Source organism: Parambassis ranga, chromosome 6 (assembly GCF_900634625.1).
Source record: "Parambassis ranga chromosome 6, fParRan2.1, whole genome shotgun sequence".
Lineage (NCBI taxonomy): Eukaryota > Metazoa > Chordata > Actinopteri > Ambassidae > Parambassis > Parambassis ranga.
The window spans coordinates 11,446,906-11,466,609 of NC_041027.1; the positions used below are offsets into that span (position 1 = coordinate 11,446,906).

At 44.4% G+C, this 19,704-nt stretch overlaps 2 protein-coding genes across 4 annotated transcripts; one reads left to right on the forward strand and one right to left on the reverse strand.

Annotated features, from left to right (window-relative positions):
* The first annotated feature begins 13 nt into the window (after positions 1-13).
* On the forward strand, positions 14-14,673 carry LOC114437724 (arf-GAP with dual PH domain-containing protein 1). Of its 3 annotated transcripts, XM_028408585.1 has the most exons (12): positions 14-131; positions 4,490-4,536; positions 5,964-6,091; positions 8,189-8,280; positions 8,822-8,904; positions 12,188-12,300; positions 12,405-12,551; positions 13,039-13,122; positions 13,240-13,302; positions 13,417-13,488; positions 13,574-13,802; positions 13,887-13,915. In XM_028408585.1, exons 4-12 carry the CDS (start codon positions 8,201-8,203, stop codon positions 13,913-13,915), a joined length of 900 nt encoding a protein of 299 aa, XP_028264386.1. In that variant the 5' UTR covers positions 14-131; positions 4,490-4,536; positions 5,964-6,091; positions 8,189-8,200. The 3 variants fall into 3 exon arrangements, with proteins under 3 accessions (XP_028264386.1, XP_028264385.1, XP_028264387.1); XM_028408584.1 differs by lacking the exon at positions 4,490-4,536 and having other exon boundaries at positions 41-131; positions 13,887-14,673; XM_028408586.1 differs by lacking the exons at positions 14-131; positions 4,490-4,536 and adding an exon at positions 4,833-5,085.
* A 2,210-nt stretch (positions 14,674-16,883) lies between these two features.
* sox8a (SRY-box transcription factor 8a) lies at positions 16,884-19,175 on the reverse strand. Its single transcript, XM_028407848.1, has 3 exons — positions 18,617-19,175; positions 18,112-18,353; positions 16,884-17,714 (listed from the first exon to the last, which is right to left on the reverse strand). The coding sequence occupies exons 1-3, from the start codon at positions 19,024-19,026 to the stop codon at positions 16,975-16,977; spliced, it is 1,392 nt and encodes a 463-aa protein (XP_028263649.1). The 5' UTR covers positions 19,027-19,175; the 3' UTR covers positions 16,884-16,974.
* Positions 19,176-19,704: the final 529 nt, after the last annotated feature.

Sequence of the window (19,704 nt, forward strand, 5' to 3'; positions counted from 1 at the left end):
CTTCTACCCACCGCGGTGAGGCTGGACGGATAAACTCACCATGGCGCTGGAACCGGAGGGGAACAAGCTGCTATTGCAAGACGTGTTGGCGAGACCGGGTAACGAAACGTGCGCGGACTGCGGCAATCCAGGTAAGACAACCCTCCTCCTCCTCCTCCTCCTCCACCACCACCACCACCACCACCTCCATCACCACATCCCTCCTCCTGCTGCCTGGTGGAGCCAGTGCATGCAGCTGGAGATGCATCAATACATGTAAGCTGCTGTGCACGAGGCTGTGGCGCGCACAGAAGTCTGAGAGAATGTAAAGGTCCGTGTGTGATGACAAAGGCCTGAAAACACACACAGGCCTGGACAGACTGGACCCTGGACTACAGCCATAAACCCATAAACACTCCTCTGTGTGTGTGTGTGTGTGTTTGGCTGTTGTGATGTGTGCCAACTCTACATTGTGGTTCCTGTGTGTGTGTGTGTGTTATTGTCAGCAGCCTCCTCACTGTGTATTTTTGCATTTCCATGTACTTCCATATGGCACCAATATTTCCACCTGGCATTTTTTCAGTGTGTTCCTTCATCTCTCCCTCCTTGTTCCTCCCCATTTATCTCCCCCGTCCCTCCCTCCCTCCTTCCTCCACACACTGAAATGGCTGTAAAGCCAGTGAGTGGCCGCCGAGGCACCGGTACGGGCTGAACGCCCAGTGCTTTGGAGCCGAGCCCGCCCAGGATGCCCGTTTCCTTGGCCCTGGTTACGGCTCCTCTGAGGACTTGGCTGTGGCAGAGCAGCTTTTGGAGCCGGTGGTACTTTTGCAGCATGGGAGTATGAGAACTGTCCCTCGCTGTGGAACATATATAGCTGTAGCTGACCCCATACAAACTGACGCCTGGCTTTAATATTATCTTTGGTGATCTTTGACCTTTTAAGCAAGCCTTACCTAGTCTTGAAATCCTGGCCAGCCATACCCGTTCACTTGGTATATATGGTACAAGCCATACCGAATCATAACCATTTATATAATCCAGCCTGGGCTTTAAGTGATAAAATATTAAGAAAATATTGGCAGAATTGCTAATAACACCTCAGATTTGAACTTTTTTATAGTCATCCTGGTTGTCGCTGTGCATATTTCACATGTTACAGTGTGTCTGATTGGTTGAATGTCTGTGCAAATGCATAAAGAGGAAGTTTATTCTTCGTCCTTGAAATCCAACTTGACTCCACAGACATTGGATCATTCTTTGTATAGAACAGAAAACATTTAGGATGGCCGGCCAGGCTACCTTAAAGATGGGGAAGAGATACATTCTCAGAGGATGTATCCTAAAACACTGATAAATCACACACTATCACCGAAAGCAAATTATTATATGCATGTTCAGGCGTTAAAAAAACAACTTGGTTAGGTTTAGACTTTTCTTCCATCTGCAACAAGCTTCTCTGCCATCGTCTCGGCCACCATTTTTTTTTTGACCACTCACATGAAGGTGCTAGCTACATTGCAGAAATATTAGTGCTACACTATAGCCATTCTGAACAATGCTAATAATTCCCCAAATGCTAACATCTATCACCTGTGAGTGCTATTGAACTATGTTTAAAGGTAGGGTAGGAGATTTTGAAAACTCAGTGAGAGTCAGCCAGATTTCCAAAGTAAACACACGCCCCTTTCTCTCGGAGCTCACCCCGAAGCCACGCCCCCCAATCACATGGACGCGCATTACCTGAAGACGAGCTGCGGTCTGTGACTTCAGCCATCATGCACATACCTCTCTGGTGTGCGCAGAGCAGGAAGAGAGTGACAACCAGCCAATACTCTACGCAGGGTCCACCCGGAGGATTGGCTGATGTTTTTAGCGTTTCATACCTTCCACAGATGATTCATATTCTTCGTTTTAATGCGAAACTGCCGAACTAATCGGTTGCTATCGGATTGTAAAGAGAAGTTACACTAATTTAACAAAAAGTGCATCAGAATGAAATCTCCTACCCGACCTTTAAGTGCTAATTGGCACATGTTAGCCTGCAGATATGCTACCATCCAGGCTAGAATATGTGGTAACTAAGCACAATATGTTGTCTGTTGGAAGGCAAGAGTATCCATTGTAATCCCAAACAGCCTACTTCTAAAGCCAGGTAGAACCAGCACCTGTCACAGAGAGGAGAGTTACACTAACACAGTCGAAACCAGAAACTCTCATGAAGCGCACCTCGAGCTCAAAGCTGTCCCAGAGGCCTGCTGTCATGGCTACAGCCTCTTTGTCATGTTTGTGGGAACCTGCCACAATAACTGCTGCCAGTAAAGCCTCATTTGACTCTTGGGATCTACGTTTTGATGTCGTTTCCCTGCACTCTTCTGCAGCACACCCTCCGGCTCTGCCACTTTCACCTTTGCTGTGATTGCATCACATTCAGCCTGTGAAGGTGGGGCGGATGTTCTGTGTCTTAGTGGCTGTAAAAATGAAAAGTGTGTGTGTGTTTTTTTGGGGGGAAAGCTGCTGAACTCTGAAACTGAGGTGGAGCTCATTTGATCCATCCATCAACTAAACCCCTTGTTAGTGAGACCCCGGGATTCCCAGGCTCATAATTCATATCTCATAATGGTCAAATTCTGAATTATTGATGCCGGTTCGGTGGCTCAGTCCCAAGATGGCGACAGGATCTTATCTCAGTGGCCTTTTTTTCTGAGAAACAGGATGTCCACGAATGATCTGAAGGCAGCAAACAAACAGTAATATCATCTATAGGCACTGTGATCACTTCTCAAACAGAACTAGACTAACGACCCTCGATATGTCTGCTGCATTACATCATATATGACTGTGTGAAGGGTAAACACAGACTATCACATGATCAGCGGCGACCTGACTGTCCTCCCTCGCTCTTGTCTCATCTCCCCATCACAGATACAACATCCATTAAGCAGACAGCTGGAATTGGTCTGAAAACGCACAAAGCGGCGACACAGCTTGTGCATTTTTTATGCTTAGTCATTCGTACTCTGCCCTTCTTTACCTTTCCCCCCCTTCCTCCTCCTCCCTCCTCCTCCTCCTCCTCCTCCTCCTATATTCGCCCGCCGCGAGCTCGTTCGGCAGGGTTTCTCTGTAGCTCAGCAGCGTTTGTAGTTCTGACCTTTGCTAAGGACGCACAAAGACTTCCAGGTCCCTCTGGAGAGAAGCCTCTGCAGTCCTCCGAGGTGTGAGGAAGGAGTGTGTTGCACAGTGAACACAGCAGGAGCTCTGGTGAGATAAGAGGAGCTTTATGCTTATTCAGGAGCTGTTTTTAAAGCAGGAAATGGCTGTAGTCCTATAAAAACCAGGTTTAGCGACCAGTTGTGTACAGGTGAGGTGAAGGCTACACAACAGAGGTTCAATACGTTAAAAACCGCAGACACAGGGACAGTTTTAACCCCGTGTTTACATGGAGCGAGTGGGCCTTTTGCATTGGATCCATTATAATCCAATATCAATACCAGATGTGTTTGATCAGAAGTATAAATTATCACATTTGAATATTATTCCAAACACACACACACTTTTATGTCACCACGTCACTGTGGAAACATTGTGAGGACCTACCAAATAATGATTACCTATAGATCCGTCTCCATGGTAGCGAAATGCAAGTCACTGCTTTGCACAGACACAAGCGAGCCGATCCAAGAGGCAGCGCTCATGTTGAATACTCATAAACACACGAATGCATCTTCAAACTGAGGTCAAACACAAGTAGAATGTAAAGACGTGAGAGGGTCACAACATCAGCTGGAGCCACCGTCTAGGCGTTAACCCCTGCCATGCTGACTGACTGCTGCATATGTCTAGATATACAAATGAAATGCAGAAAAAAACAACAACAACAACTGCTCCGGAGCACAGGGGCTGGCATTGTGTGAATATAAATGCCTCCTTCATTCATTCATCCTACATCTGCCCCGCAGTAACGCCGCAGGTCAAATCAAACGCACCGTTGTTCTTACTTGTCCTTAACAATTCCTCGGAGCCGGAGCCGGCGTGCACACATTTCAGACTTCAACCTAAACAGCATATGAGCTGTGGGAGTCACACTGCATCACAAGTTACACGACCTGATGCTCACAGCAGAAACATCTTCTACATGTGAAGTGTGTGTGTGTGGTTAGTTGGTTGGTCATGCAGCCACAGTAATCTCCATGAGTGCTGTCTGCTTCTCTGTAAGGCCTGACTCAGACAGTGATGACCTCACCCCTGAATGGCTTGTGTGTGTGTGTGTGTGTGTGTGTGTGAGGAGGAAGAGCTGTGATTCCAGAATAAAGATAACTTGACATTTTTTTAGTATTGTCAAAGGGTTAAAGCCATAAATTGTACTGTAGATGCCAGTAAAACTCCTCTCTTTGCCTCCATCTCTGCTCCTTCACCTCTAAACCTCTCCCCTCCTCTTCCTCCTCTCCTCCTCCTCCTCCTACCCCTCCTCTTCCTCTGTGGCATCCCCACTTATGCTTTCTGCATCCTCAAGAGCACAGAATAACACAGAAATAGAGCTTTCTTTCGTCTTTCTTTCTTGTATGATTCCCTTGAGTAATACACACTACCACTGTGTGTGTTTGTGTGTGTGTGTGTGTGTGTGTGTGCTTGTATGGCAGCTGCACAGAGAGTGAGACAGAGAGAGAATGACGGTTGCCCGGCGCTCTCGGTCACTCTTGGCCATGCATAAGTTATTCTTGTTAACATGTGTAGATACATATTAGCAGTGATACATGAGAATGTGTCATCATCAGCACTGTATTACACATGGTCCTTGAATGCATCATGCGTCCTGTACTGTTGAATTGATACTCATGATATTGATGATATAGAACTAGATGTTTTTAAGACTTAATTTTATATGATTATCTTTATTTTTCCTCTTTGTTTATCTCATCTCATTTATCTTTATCTTGTTTACCACAACCGCAACTATGAAAGCATGAATGACTCATGTAGAATGTTGCCTTTGTGTGTGTAGAGGTCATTAAAATAGAAACATCCAAAGGATGTGGAGCTCCCAGGTTTTCTCAGGAGTAGATTTGTAACACCTGTGGAAGGAGGAGAGAGAGTCCCCGATTGCTGCAGGTGATTTGTGTTTGCTAATTAAGTGTGTGTGTTTGTGTGTGTGTGTGTGTGTGGAAGGAGGGGGGGATCTCACACACCTTCTCTTCTTGCCATTAATGTGCTACTGAGGTGAGGATGAACTGATGATGATTCAATGATCCGACGTAATGATGGGACGGCCGAAGCTTTTCAGCTTTGTCACCCTGTCTCTTTGTGTCTGTCATTCAGACACTCAGTGTCTCACTTCACTCTCCTTTCGTCACTCGTCACATCTCTTGACTTTAAACACTTCATTTGCATGGACAGCATCTGAGGCCATGTGTGACACAATGACTCCTCTGCTGTCCACCCACAGATGCTGCTGCTGCTGCTGCTGTGCCACATTTGCAGAGAGAAAGCTTTGTTTTTGATTTGAGTTTAGTTCTGTTGATTCATATTGTGTGTGTGTGCCAGGATGTATTTAACCTGATAACGATATCAGCTGAGTTCTGATCAGATCAAGTGGTCTGTTTCCTGTCAGTGCGCCAAATAGGATTTCCCCAAAATCATATTTGGCTGCCCTGCTTCTCCTTTTTATGAGCATGGATGCACTCAACCAGAGTCCCTTGTAATATTTGCTTCATTTACTTCTATTCGGCCTTAACAGCTCTGGCATCAGCACTTTTAGTATTTATAGGCTGAACCTTAAGCTTGCTGCTTCGTTTTATGATAAGACTTTCTCACCCCCGCCTCTCTATCATCCTCCTCTTACCCCCAATTTCATTCCACTCACCTCCTCTCCTTTCACCTCCATGTTTACTCTCACTATACGTCATCTGTCTAATTCATCGCCTCCTCCTCCCCCGTGGCTCTCCCTCCTCTCTCCCTCCCTCCACTCTCTCTCTCTCTCTCTCCTGCAGAGCCGGATTGGGCGTCGCTGACTTTGGGTGTGTTTGTTTGCCAGGCGTGCTCGCTCCTTCACCGCAGCATCCCCCACATCAGCAGGGTCAAGTCTGTCCAGGACACATGGGATGCCACTGAGGTGGAGGTATGGTGGTGTTAAAATATGTCAGCACTTGAGACATTGTTTCTCACAAGCTTATCTTAAACTGAGATACACCTAAATGCTGCCTAGGACTCCATAGTGTTACATGGGATGGGGTCATCACACTAGCAGGTGCGATGCAAGTCTAAAAACCTTCATAATTACAATTATTCATCTTCAGAACATCTTCCAAAGGTCTTTAGCAACACAAAATCTGGGCAACAAAGGATGCAAGATGTTTTATCAACTAAAGTAATCCTTGTGATAGAGTATTAATTGAACTGATCCCATCTTTGAAGCATGGCGGTAGTAGTACCATGGTTTGTGTCATGGTTTTGCCACCATTTAAACTGTATCAGTGACTTCTAAATGAGATGGATGTCAAGAGAATGTGGGTCCTGCACAAGTCCTGACCTGAATCTGAAACTGAAATGATATGGATGAACTTGTGAGGAAACCCCCACACACACACTCTGTCTTCTGTCCCATTAGTTTGAGTGGGATCTGTTTGTCTGTTTTCATGAAGGCCATGGTAACTAAACCCTCACTATTGTTTCTATGGAAACAACCCAGTCAGGAGATATTTGCTTAACAATATGACAGAAAAGAAGAAGGAGACGTGTCAAACCAAACCGTTCCTGTAGATCTCACTGCTGACTGTTGTTTCTTGCTTACACAGCATAGAACAACTTAATTTCACTAACAAGGCCACAAACGACTGAAACGTTAAGGGTGTATGGGGGGAAGGGAGGTTTGAAGGGAAGGGATGGAGGTGTCCAGGTGAGGATGAGAGGATGAGGGGTTAAAAGGAATGAATGAGGGATGAGAGGATGAAGGGTGAAGGGAATGAATGAGGGATGAGAGGATGAGGGGTTGAAGGGAATGAATGAGGGATGAGAGGATGAGGGGTTGAAGGGAATGATTGAGAAGATGAGGGGTTGAAGGGAATGAATGAGGGATGAGAGGATGAAGGGTTGAAGGGAATGAATGAGGGATGAGAGGATAAAGGGAATGAATGGAGGATGAGAGGATGAGGGGTGAAGCGAATGAATGAGAAGTTGAGGGGTTGAAGGGAATGAATGAGGGATGAGAGGATGAAGGGTGAAGGGAATGAATAAGGGATGAGAGGATGAAGGGAATGAATGAGGGATGAGAGGATGAGGCATTGAAGGGAATGATTGAGAAGATGAGGGGTTGAAGGGAATAAATGAGGGATGAGAGGATGAAGGGTGAAGGGAATGAATGAGAGGATGAATAAATGAGGGATGAATTCTGGTCAGCTCTGGGCACTGGCTTTCTGGCTTTCTGGTTTTCTGGCTGATACTGACCTCTTATTGGAACAAGAACAGGGATCAATACATTTCATTAGGGAAGTAATAGCCTCACAACCATTTCCAGCTCATCAGCAAGAACCGTCAGAACAGAAAAGCAAACGTTTTGAGATTTTGTCAGCGTCACAGCTAAAAGGCCACCAGTGTTTGGGGACTGTGAGGGAGGTGGCGCTGACGTGAGGCACGAGGAAATTCAGGAGATCGGGATGGAGGTGGGAGGACAGTAATTAGGATTTAACGGAGGTTTGACTTTAGAAGAGAGCAGGGAGTTGTTGTGAAGCAAAATGGAAGGACAATACAGGACATTTAAAGATGGAACCCAAATAGAAGCCTGTATAGAAGTGCACGGTTAAGCTCTGTATTGACAGCGTTTTTATTCATGGATGATTTTGAGATGGTGGAAATGAATGGTTAAGACCCACTGAGCTGTCAAATAAAACATCAGAGAGATGTTTTTCCTTCCACCAATTTGTGTTGTGGATGAATTTTCTGCGTTTGACCTTCACAATAAAATGTCAGCGTGCTGCCTGAGCCCTTCACTGAAGGATAAGGAAAGGCAGTGTAAGGGATGCAGCTGGATTGGGCTCAGGGATTATCTTTGGGTGGAAGGGCAAGAAGGGGAAGGGATTTTCAAAATAAAACACATATGCACCACTATGGATTTAAGAATGGGTAAAATGTACCTCACTGTAGGGTCGTCTTTGTACAGTCAGTGTCCAAATTTGAACAACAATCAGATGAATATGTTGAGTTTCTTTCTTTCTTTCAGTTGGTGGCTGCGATGGGAAACAGCGCAGCCAAGGCTAAATATGAACAGAAGGTTCCCGCATTCTACTACAGACCAACACACACCGACTGCAAGTAAGTGAGTAGCGGAAGTGTAGTTTTTGTGTTACGTCACATTCCTAATAATATTTTGCCACAAACAGGCTATGTTTAAATTTAGCATAAGTAGCTAACAGATGGAACGTCTAGACCCATTTTTACATGTTTACTAAATATTTTTTTTCACTCATGTCCCTGCTGATCACTCATGCATCACTAGCAACATCCTCTAAATGTCACTGTGTGTGTGTCATTGCACAATATAACCTTTAGTGCCCAAAATTTTGCTTTTTCTGCCATGTGAGCTATATAAAACAAAACAAAAATGATACCACAGCAGCTTATTATCATAGTAATTCAGTTATATGATAATGCCTCAGTATCAAAATTCAGAATTTAAAAGTTTTCACTCACCTCATGGGGTCACATGAAGTATTCATTGATGTGAAACCACATTATTATTTCTGTGTGGTGTCTCACAAGGGGAAAAAAAACGAGTGTGTGCACGTAGATCAGAGCAGTTGATGAGTGTGCAATTCACATAAAAGCTAAGTGTGTGTTTTCATCCCGCCTGCAGGCTGCTGAGGGAGCAGTGGATCAGAGCCAAGTACGAGAGAAATGAGTTCGAGTTTATCGAGAAGCAGGAGCCGTACTCTGCAGGTACGAGCGAGCGCGCTGATAAGGAGGATAACGGATAACGTTGTGCTGTACCTGTGGAAAAACCTCATCAGTTTGTATGCAACAACTAAGCCAATCCTTTCTTTATATGATGTTTCAAAATGCTATTCACCTCAATTAATTAATGAAAGGGTTATGATTCTTTGGTAAAATGAAGCTACTGCCAAAGGGCCGTTAGTTTAGCTTAGCATAAATCCTGGAAACAGGTAAAACTCAGGCTACATGTTTCTTAGTTGGGTGAATGGTAATTTCATGCCGATGGCAGGACTTGGCCTTTGACTTGTGGCCTGGAGGCCTGAATATCAAAACAGTCTTGCTGATAGAGGACATCTTGTTTATTTATTCCATCCAGTTGTCTGTCGGTTGCCTAGAAATCTCATAGAAATAGCAAGACTCCTCTGTATCCCCTGAAGGACACGGACTTCCAACTGTGGCCTTTGGTAGGACGCAAAAGTCAAACATTGATGCTTGTGCAGTAGATATGAAGCTATATCCAGAATACAGTTAGCTTAGCTTAGCATAAAGCCTAGAAATAGGGGAAACAATATCTATGCTGGTTGCTGGAAAATCGTTTGGGGATGACAAAATTTCAAGGGGTGTCCTTTGAATGACATGGCCTTGAAATGGTGTCCTTTATAGGACATGAAGGACAAACTGAGTATTGAGATGGTTTGCTGGTAGACGATTTCCAACTCCCATTGATTTGATCAGTATTCCGCTACTGCTAGTAGTAGCTACTGTGGGCAGCAGTGGCTCAGTGGTATAGCAGGGTTGTCCAATAACTGGAAGGTTGGTGGTCCGATCCCAACTTCTCCCTAGTCACTGTTGTGTGTCCTTGGGCAAGACACTTTACCCGCATAGCCTCCAGTACTCACTGGTGTATGGCTCTCTTTGCTGGGCTGCCTTAAGCAATTTCCCCATTGTGGGACTAATAAAGGTTTCTTAATAGAATATAGCCTAGCATAACAGCTGTTTTGGAATAAAGGCCTGGCCTAAGGAGGATTCACCTGCTCTGCTTGCACAAAGCTGCAGTTATGAAACTTCCTGCAATCAAAAGATGACCACCCTGAATGTGACACAGCTCAAAAATAGACGGTGGATTTGCCGTTCAGTCTTGATGCAAGGCTAAATTACAGTCCTGATGCTAGCTTAGCATCTTATTTAGCATTATATTTAAATTAGTACGAAACCAAGTAATTAGCATATTCAAGTGTGCAGCGACTCTCCTCCTTCAATAAAGCTTGTAGGTGGCCACAGAATAATATATGTATCTACATATGTGCACAAGATATATAAAAAACAAAACAAACAAACACAAAAGCCAAGTGGCTGGTGTGTTTTTGTGCCAACCTCGCGTTGTTTACCCCTCAATAAGCAGAACCTTGAAAACTCCTTGGACAAACGTTTCCCACTGGATGCCAGCAGCAGGAATTCAATTACCCTGAAACATCCATTGATGACTTCCAACCGCTCATTTTCATCCAAGAGGTTGTGTGTTTGTTTGCAGTTAAAAGCACATTTAAGCGATGACATCGCAATTGTCCCAGCTGGAGAGCAGAGCAACCACTGAAACAGAGGGTGCATTGGGATGCTGTGTGTGTGCATTCGTACTCGTATATATTTCACATCTTGTTGAAGACGGGGGTCTTTGCTTGGCTTGCAGTGACCTCATCCGTTTATGATTACAGGGGAGAAACGTGCACACACACACACACACACACAGAGGCAACGTAATAATATGAGTCATTCTGTCGTCTCTATTTGTGCTGTCTTCATCATGGTGAGGGACATGACATGTGCACATGCCTGTGTTTATGTGTGTGTGGCTGAGATCGACTACAGGCCGTAACTTGGCCTCCTCTGCGGCCAATATTGATCCGATATGCAAAGGATCGGAGGAAGAAGGGAAAGAGTGTCAGGCAAGAAAAGAAGGCCAGGGTGGGGGGACAAATAAGGCTATTGATCGATGAGGTAATGCAAGTGTGGGTGAATGTTTCATGTCAGAAAGTCACAGACACAAAGAGGAAGCATGAACACACACACACACAGAAAAGACAGGAGTGATAAATTAATAGCAGCTAATAAAGAGGGTGGTAAAGGGTGCACTAAATACATGCAACGCCCCCCTAAGTGTGTGTGTGTATATATATATATATATATATATATATATATATATATATATATAAAATAACACTGCATAGTGAAGCTAATTGAGGAAGAGCAGATTATCAAAGAAAATGGGATAAAATCAAAGACAGGAAGTAGAAACAGATCCAGAAATGAAAGGTATTTTCAAAATAAAATAGGAAATAGGACAGAAACTAACAAAAAATCCCTGATATTCTGCTTTTTAAGCCTTGCTAAAGTAGCAGAAGTCACCAGTTTTGAAGCAAAGTGAGCAGATCTCTAGTGAGCAGAGTGATGCTTTGAATGTGTCAATATCTTTGCTACCACCAAAATGATCTAAAAGCCAGCAGACAAGAACTGTCGACAGTTTCCTGTTACTGTGATACTCTAGATGCTGCTGTTGACACTTTTATAAATATCTTTTTCAGCACTTTGACCACACAAAAACACACATTTGAATTCACCACCATTTTATTGGACGGTTCAGAAACAAGTTATACACTCATTCATTATCTCCAATTAATCCCTTTATTGGTCATTTTGGTCACCTATTTGACAATTAGTAGACATGATGACATGTGACTGGAATCTAAATGAGTCACTTCTTTGGAGCGTTACCTGATTATATTTAGACTTCTTCCGCCCATTCATGCCACAAAAATAGATCCAAATTAGAGTGAAAACACTTCACAGCGGGACAGAAATAGACTTTAAAAGAGAGAAAAGGAGGCAGAGTGGTTTATTGAAATAGAAGAAGAAGAAGAAGAAGAAGACATATCAGGCTCTAAATAGTGCTGCATGTCACTAAGACGTTCCATACACAGAGAAAGTAAAGAGCCTTTGCTGACTCATGCTGCATTTCCTGCTAAATTCTCTCTTCTTCTTTTTTGTTTGCTGGTTTCCTTTTGCCGTGTTGTGGTTTCTCCCTGACACACACACATGGTCTCCTGTTTCTTCCTTCTTGTATAAATAAGATTTGAAATGATCTTTAAATTTCATCTTAACTGTGGTATCATGTTACATCGTCCACTTACAACATCTCACTGTTTAATCTCCTGTCTGCTCTAAAGGGTGTTTGGTACCACCCTCCTAACCACACACACACACACACACACTTTCTCTCTTTGTATCCACCCAGGGTACCGCGAGGGGTTTCTATGGAAACGAGGAAGAGACAACGGTCAGTTCCTCAGTCGAAAGTTCGTCTTGTCGGAGAGGGAGGGAGCGCTGAAATATTTCAACAAGCAGGATGTAAGCACGGATTTTTAGCACGTCAACGGGAAGATGAGCATGTTTACTGTCTGTCCTCTCATCGTTTTTTTTTTTTTTTTTTTTACACGTCTGTGTTTATAAAGGCCAGGGAGCCCAAGGCAACCATGAAAATCGAAACCCTCAACGCCACCTTCCAGCCGGCAAAAATAGGCAACCCCTGCGGCCTGCAGATCACCTACCTGAAAGACAACAGCACAAGGAACATCTTCGTCTACCACAGTGACGCTAAGGTACACTCATATATGTAAATATCCTGTTATTTTCAGTCACAGTAGCATTTATAATAGTAACGGTATGTGGGTGTTCACCTTTAAAGGAAAAACCCACCATGTTTTCATGTGAATAAATGGAAAATAAAATAAATTTACTCTGTTGGTTCCTGTTGGTTTTACTCTCACAACATCTGTGGTTTTAGGACTAAAATAGAAATATGAAGATTAAAGTGAAGAAAGAGACGGATATTAATAGCCGTTCAGTGAAGTTAAAAAAAAAAAGAGGCTGAGGTAGTGGAAGCTCTGCTCCCTCTGCTGGCTGAGTTGCGTCACTGACGGCAGTGACAGGTTCATCAGGTTCATTCAGTGTCGCCGTCACTCACGTTCTGTGGTATTGACATCCACACAACACCTTCACATGATGCCTAAAATTGGACGATGGTATGTAGATTCCAGCAGGTGATCAGGTCATCTATTTATTTTTCTTATCTTTTTTTTTTTGCAGGAGATGGTCGACTGGTTTAATTCCATCAGAGCGGCCAGGTTCCATTATCTGCAGGTGGCCTTCCCTGGAGCAAGTGATGAGGAGGTGAGAGGAAGATGTGATTTTAATCATTCAGACTTAATAATTCATGCATGCTTTCCTTTATAAGGCTCTCGTTTTATGCTTTTTATTTTGATTGTTTGTTTGTTTGTTTTGCTCCAGCTGGTGCCAAAACTCACCCGAAACTTTATGAAGGAAGGCTTCATGGAGAAAACGGGCCCAAAGGTTTGTACGGGGAAGACCTCAGTTTCACAGTTAAATAGAGATTAATCTGGCCCCTCCTCCTGCAGGTACAAATATAAATTGAGTGTATGTCAGCTCGTCTTGTTTTTGCTACAGCACACAGAGGGCTTCAAGAAGAGGTGGTTTACTATGGATGACAGGCGGCTCATGTACTTCAAAGACCCTCTGGTAGGAGAACACATCATGCATCGTGTTGTTGTGTTGTTGTTGGATTGTTTACAGGACTTCCTGTTTTTTTTCCTGTCACCTACAGGATGCCTACGCCCGGGGTGAGGTGTTCATCGGCAGTAAGGAGAACAGCTACACCGTTCTGTCTGGCTTGCCCCCATCCACGCAAGGCTACCACTGGAACCACGGGATCACCATCGTCACGCCAGACAGGAAGTTCCTCTTCGCCTGCGAGACCGAAGCCGAGCAGCGGGATTGGATAGCCGCTTTCCAGAGGGTGATCAATCGACCAATGAGGCCGCAGGAGTATGCAGGTCGGAGCATCTGAGGAGGTTTACCCTTGATAACCTGACCCTGAATATGAACACATCTCCTTTTTGTTTTGCTTGTCTCCGCAGTTGAAGCCCATTTCAAACACAAGCCTTGACGCTGGCAGGAGGCTGAAACTCACCTACACCGGCCTGGTCTCATTCAGATCAGAGACAGCCTGCTGTGTATCCCCATGGTAGGAGGAGGCTTTGGGATGAGGAACTAAGAAACAATGGACTCCAAGTGTAGAAAACCTGGACTCAAGGCCCTATCGCGGGCTGATCCGAGGCCAAAGGGTCGATGATGTCATCACTGTCGCGCCTATCAATCTCGTGCTATACATTAAACCCCCTTCCTTCTCTCCCTCCTCCTCCTCCTCCTCCTGTTGGACCCCCCGCCCTGCGACAAGCCCCGCCCCCCCCCCAGGATTTCGTCTTGTGAATGGTTCGATTCTGCCTGTAATCTAATGTAATTATGTAATCTAGAGTCATTTCACTGGTTACTTAACAAAGACAGTGCATTGTTAATTTATTGAATGTACAGTTTTGATGACAGTGGCTTAATAACGTGTGTGCGTGGAATTGTGACGTTTCGATTGAGGACGCTGTGAGGTTGAACCTCTGCTACTTGAAACCCTGGTGAATCATCAATCTAAGTGCTGTTAACAACAAATATGCATTTAAAAAAACACACAGACAGACACACAAACAATAACACAAGCTCTCAGTGAACAACACCGGCGCTGTTAACATAGCTGATCTGCATCTAGGCAGGGTTCTTTTAAAACCTCAATCTGACAGCTGTTCTCTTTATTTATTTGTACCGTTGAACATACTGAGTCAGTGTAAACAGTTATTGCTGCTTTTAAGGATTGTAATGTGACAGGATTGTAATTTATAAAACACTTCTACAACTGTTCAGTTTACTTTTCTTTTTTTGCATCGGGTTTTAAAGACACTTTGTTGTGTTGATCCTTAAAGAAACACAGTGATAGTTTGTTTCATTATAAAAACATCAACATAAAATCCGCTGGCAGTGTTTGAATTGTCATTTCAGCTCAGAACAGAAACACACTACTGTTCAAAGGTTTGGGGTCACCAGGCATCAGCATAACAGTCTAATCATCAATGAGCCTTTTTAACATGATTAGCTAACACAATGTACCATGAGAACACAGGAGTGATGGTTGCTGGAAAAGGGCCTCTGTATATATTCCATCAAAAATCAGCCTTTTCTAACTAGAATAGTCATTTACCACACTCTACCACAGGTAGAGTAGGAGATTTTAAAAACTCAGTGAGAATTAGCCAGATTTTGAAAGTAAACACACGCCCCTTTCTCTCGGAGCTCACCCCGAAGCCACGCCTCCAAATCCTCATGGATGCGCATCACCTGAAGATGAGCTGCGGTCTGTGACTTTAGCCATCATGCACGTACCTCTCTGGTGCGCGCAGAGCAGGAAGAGAGTGACAACCAGCCAATACTCCGCACAGGGTCCACCCGGAGGATTGGCTGATGTTTTTAGCATTTTATAGCTTCCACAGATGATTAATATTCTTCATTTTAAAGCGAAACTGCAGAACTAATTGGTTGCTATCGGATTGTAAAGAGAAGTTACACTAATTTAACAAAAAGTGCATCAGAATGAAATCTCCTACCCTACCTTTAACAATGTCTAGACTGTATGTCTGATTACGTTAATGTTATCTTCATTTATTTTATTTTTTTTAAATAGAGACATTTCCAAGTGACCCCAAACTTCTGAACAGTAGTGTATATATTTGTAAATGTATATATTTTCAGGGACTAGAATTATCTTCTTATGTAGTAGAAGTGCAGTTATACCGCATTTGCCCAGCAGATGGCACTGTGTTCCACTGCTACATGAAACATGTAGAAATAGTAAAAAGAAATGAAACCCATAGAAGATATCATACAGATTAAAACAGAGTTGAAAGTTGGCACAGTTGAGCTCCATATAGGCTATTCTATATTATTTATACTACCACTCTAAGCTAATCATGTGCTACTAGCCCCTCACCTGTTCCTGCAAGTGCCTGGAATGAACTACACACTGTGATGTCAAAATCAAGATGGTAGTTCAGTCATCTTTATGAAAAACTGATTTTCTTTACTTACAAATTTATTTTGTAAAGTGACATCGTGGCAAAATTTTTGTAGGATCAAAAGCTCATTTTCTTTTCAAAATAAGAGCTATAATAAGGGGCCTTTAAGCCTCTTTACACAGACGTGATGATGGTGGGAACTCATTTCGTACATTTACTTTCATAGTCACCTGATTTTGTCTCAAATCCTGATGGAAGATTATATAAACAACACAGAGTAAAGCTCCAGACTCACGGTGGACGATGCTCATTGGTCACTCCTGTGTGCTGGTGTGAATGTCACCTGATGATCTCGCCGCCCTTCCACACTCCAAGCCCTCACGGACATGTGGCTAAAAATCAATGTCGTTTCTGTCTGGCTGCTTTGTTGTCGTTGGCAACCGGGTTGTCATGGTAAACTGCTGAGACAGTGAGCCACTGAGCTGCAGCAGCCAGGCCGGACCCACACAGGAAGTGTTTAAAAAAAATGGGTGGGGCCTGGGCAGCAGCTATGTTTGTACTGAAGATAATGTAGTCACAAAGTTTCTAGAACATGAAGCAAACATTTGTTGAAACAGTTTGGCCTGCACTCCATACAAAATGTTGTATAGGTCAGTGTGGAGCGCCCCTGATACTGCATAACCCTGTCCAGCTGTGCTGTCCATCAGGACGTGCAGGCGATGGACAGGACAGGCGGAGCTGAGACTGTGAAATTAGCTAATCTCTGCACAGGAAACCCAGCAGGAGCAGCTGTCGAGGTGGAGACGACTTAGAAACACAGCAGCAGTCGAGGATTCTAAACCAGTTACACCCTTTATCTTGCACATGGATTTGAAAATGATCAAACTCTCAAACTCATATGATTGTGTAGAATAATCATAATGTTTATAGAAACAAGTGGAATTTTCACATATTTGCTACAATCCTACCAAAAGAAATGCAACTTCAATGTTTTTATGTGGAAAAAAAGGGGTCTGACATGTTAAATAAGTGCACTTTCACTATCTTTTCACACAAAATATGGGTTGTTCTTCATAAATTCTTCTCCCATACAGCCATCGTTTTGTCCTCCTTAAGGCCTGGTGAGTGTTGTGTAGATCGGCTGCTCCCATCCAGAGGGAGGACTGTGTGGAGGTGGCGCCAAGGCCAGGCTATTGATAAGCGGCGTGGCGTATGACCTGCGAGAGGAAGGAAAGTACGGGTACTGATACAGACCGGCGGGGTAACCAGAGAAAGCGCTGTAGAAGCTGGAGCTCTGAAGGTCAGTGTATTCTGATTGATTGGCGGAAGGTAAGGAAGCAGTGGAGGAAGGGCAGGAACTTGAACCCAGGGAGGTGTACTCAGGTTGGTGTGATGGCGGTGGAGGAGTGGTGGTGGAGGAGCTGTAGTGACCTGGGCTCATCTGCTCAGTTTTGATGTGCATTTTTTGGCTGCCATCCTCATGCAGCCCGCGATTGGAAGGTGAAGTCCCATCCGATGTTTTGGCCGTCCAGGTGGGGACGCTGTGAGAGTGACAGTGGGTGCTGGGTGGGATGAAGGACTCAGAAGGGGCGCTTGTATCCGGTGGTGTTAGGACAGAGCTGCCGTGTGTGTTTAGAGGCAGGTACTGATCGAACTCATGGACGTCAAAACCATCTATGGTGCTGATGACATCAGTGCTGAGCGCCGAGATGTCCACGTTGCTGAAGTCGATGTTCTGACGGTTGGGAGGTGGAGCAGAGGAGCCGGAACTGTTGTCTGCACGGCGGAGGCTGTCATGCTTGGTCCCTGTGTGCAGGTCGGTTTTAGGTGTAGTGGGAGGTGTTGGGGGCCCTGGAAAAAGACACATTGATCACATTGATTGATAAAATATGACTCATGCTCTCGCAGGTTCGACCCCAGCTCCTCCCTAGTCATTGTTGTGTGTCCTTGGGCAAGGCACTTTACCCGCATTGCCTCCAGTGCACTCACTGGTGTATGAATGTGTATGAATGAATCGGCGGAGAGGCCGTAGGCGCACCTTGGCAGCCACGTCTCCATCAGTCTCCCCCTGGGGAGCTGTGGCTACCACTGGTAGCTTACCACTGCCACTGTGTGAATGTGGTGTGAAAGAATAATGCATCTCAATGTAAGCGCTTTGAGTGCCTGCCCAACAGAGCAGAAAAGTGCAATATAAGACCAATGCATTATTATTATTAGTATTAAAGAAAGTTTCTGACTGTGGCATCACCTGTCCTGTCTGGATGGTAATGGTGGTGCGTTTCTCCTGAGCTGGCCAGCCTGGATATGCCTGCTTCAGTTTTCAACAGGCCCTGCTGCTGATCCAGCCCACATCTGGCTTCCCCTTGGCCCAGTTTGGAGGTCTTGCGTCTCCGAGGCTGGTACTTGTAGTCTGGGTAGTCTTTCTTGTGCTGCATTCTGAGCCTCTCAGCCTCCTCAATGAAGGGACGCTTCTCATTTTCAGAGAGAAGTCTGAGGAGGACAGGGAGGAAGTCCATGAATAACAGCAATTCAATATGGACTGTCTGCCATGTGCTCAGTGGAGGCAAAAAATACTATTGAATTTACTAAAATAAAAGACTTTAGCTTGTTTTTTGGAGTTTGTTTGCCATTATGTGTTTTGGGATCTGGACTTGGAAACTCCAAACGGTCTTGGCACATGCAGTATTTCCATCTGCGCACAGAATCTGCTTTTTAATTGAATATGAACCTACGTGAGACACGGTCCTACTCACCGCCACAGTTTACCCAGCGTCTTGCTGAGCTCGGCGTTGTGCAGATGGGGGTACTGGTCCGCCAGCTTCCTCCGAGCTGCTTGCGCCCAAACCATGAACGCGTTCATTGGCCGTTTGACATGAGGTTTGTTTTTCAGCCCTCTCTCCCCCTGGCTGGGCATAGGCACCAGCGACCAGTCGTAACCTTTCAGCACCTGCGACACCGCGTCGCGAATGCAGGCGGGGAAGCGCTCCTCGTCCGGGCAGCTCTCAGTTTTGTGCGTAATCCCCGTCGGGCGCGCTGCGTCCTGCTCATCGGGCCCCAAAGGAGAATTCGGGGCCTCTGAATCCGATCCATGCTGTGACACGGAGCCCTCGCTGTCCTCTGGACTGCATGGATGCTCCGTCAATGACTTGTTCTCCTCGGTCATGTTTGGTGCGTAAAAGGTCTGTTCGTCCAAACTCCAAAGGAGCTATCCAGGTGCGTAAAATGCGCACAGCGCTAGAGGGAAGAATATATCACCGCGAATCTAAAGGTAAAATCCCAGATTCCTTGTCGTGAACCATTCCCTCTCACACCCTCCTCCACAGCCAGGCACAGCGTGACAGGCCCCTGTAATATTTCTACTCTTGCAGTACTTGGATCTCTCCACCCCTCATGTCCTATTGGCTTCTGCAAAGTTTGGCTTGCTCCTAGTTTGACAACCACAGCAGGCGGAGGACGACACAGTAAATGTAAAACTATTTTTTCCCCCTAATTTTTATGTGGCTTTGGATAATGCCTAACTTTTATTGATACACTAGGATATAGTTCACTGACAGAGTTACTTTTTATTCTACTATAAAATATAGAAAAAGTATTAAAAATACCATACTAAAAATACTGAAAAACTACAAGCAGTAAATCTTTAAAATCTCATTTGGAGCAAGTGGTTTACAACAGTAAGAGACCTACAAAGAAATCTATGAATGAAAAATAAATAGAGCATTCATTTATTCCAGTTTATTTTGTTTTATTCTAGAAAATTATACAATTAATTAATAACAATTCAATGTTCTTTAATTAACTTTAAAAAACACACTAAATGTTAAAAAAAATTTAAAAAAAA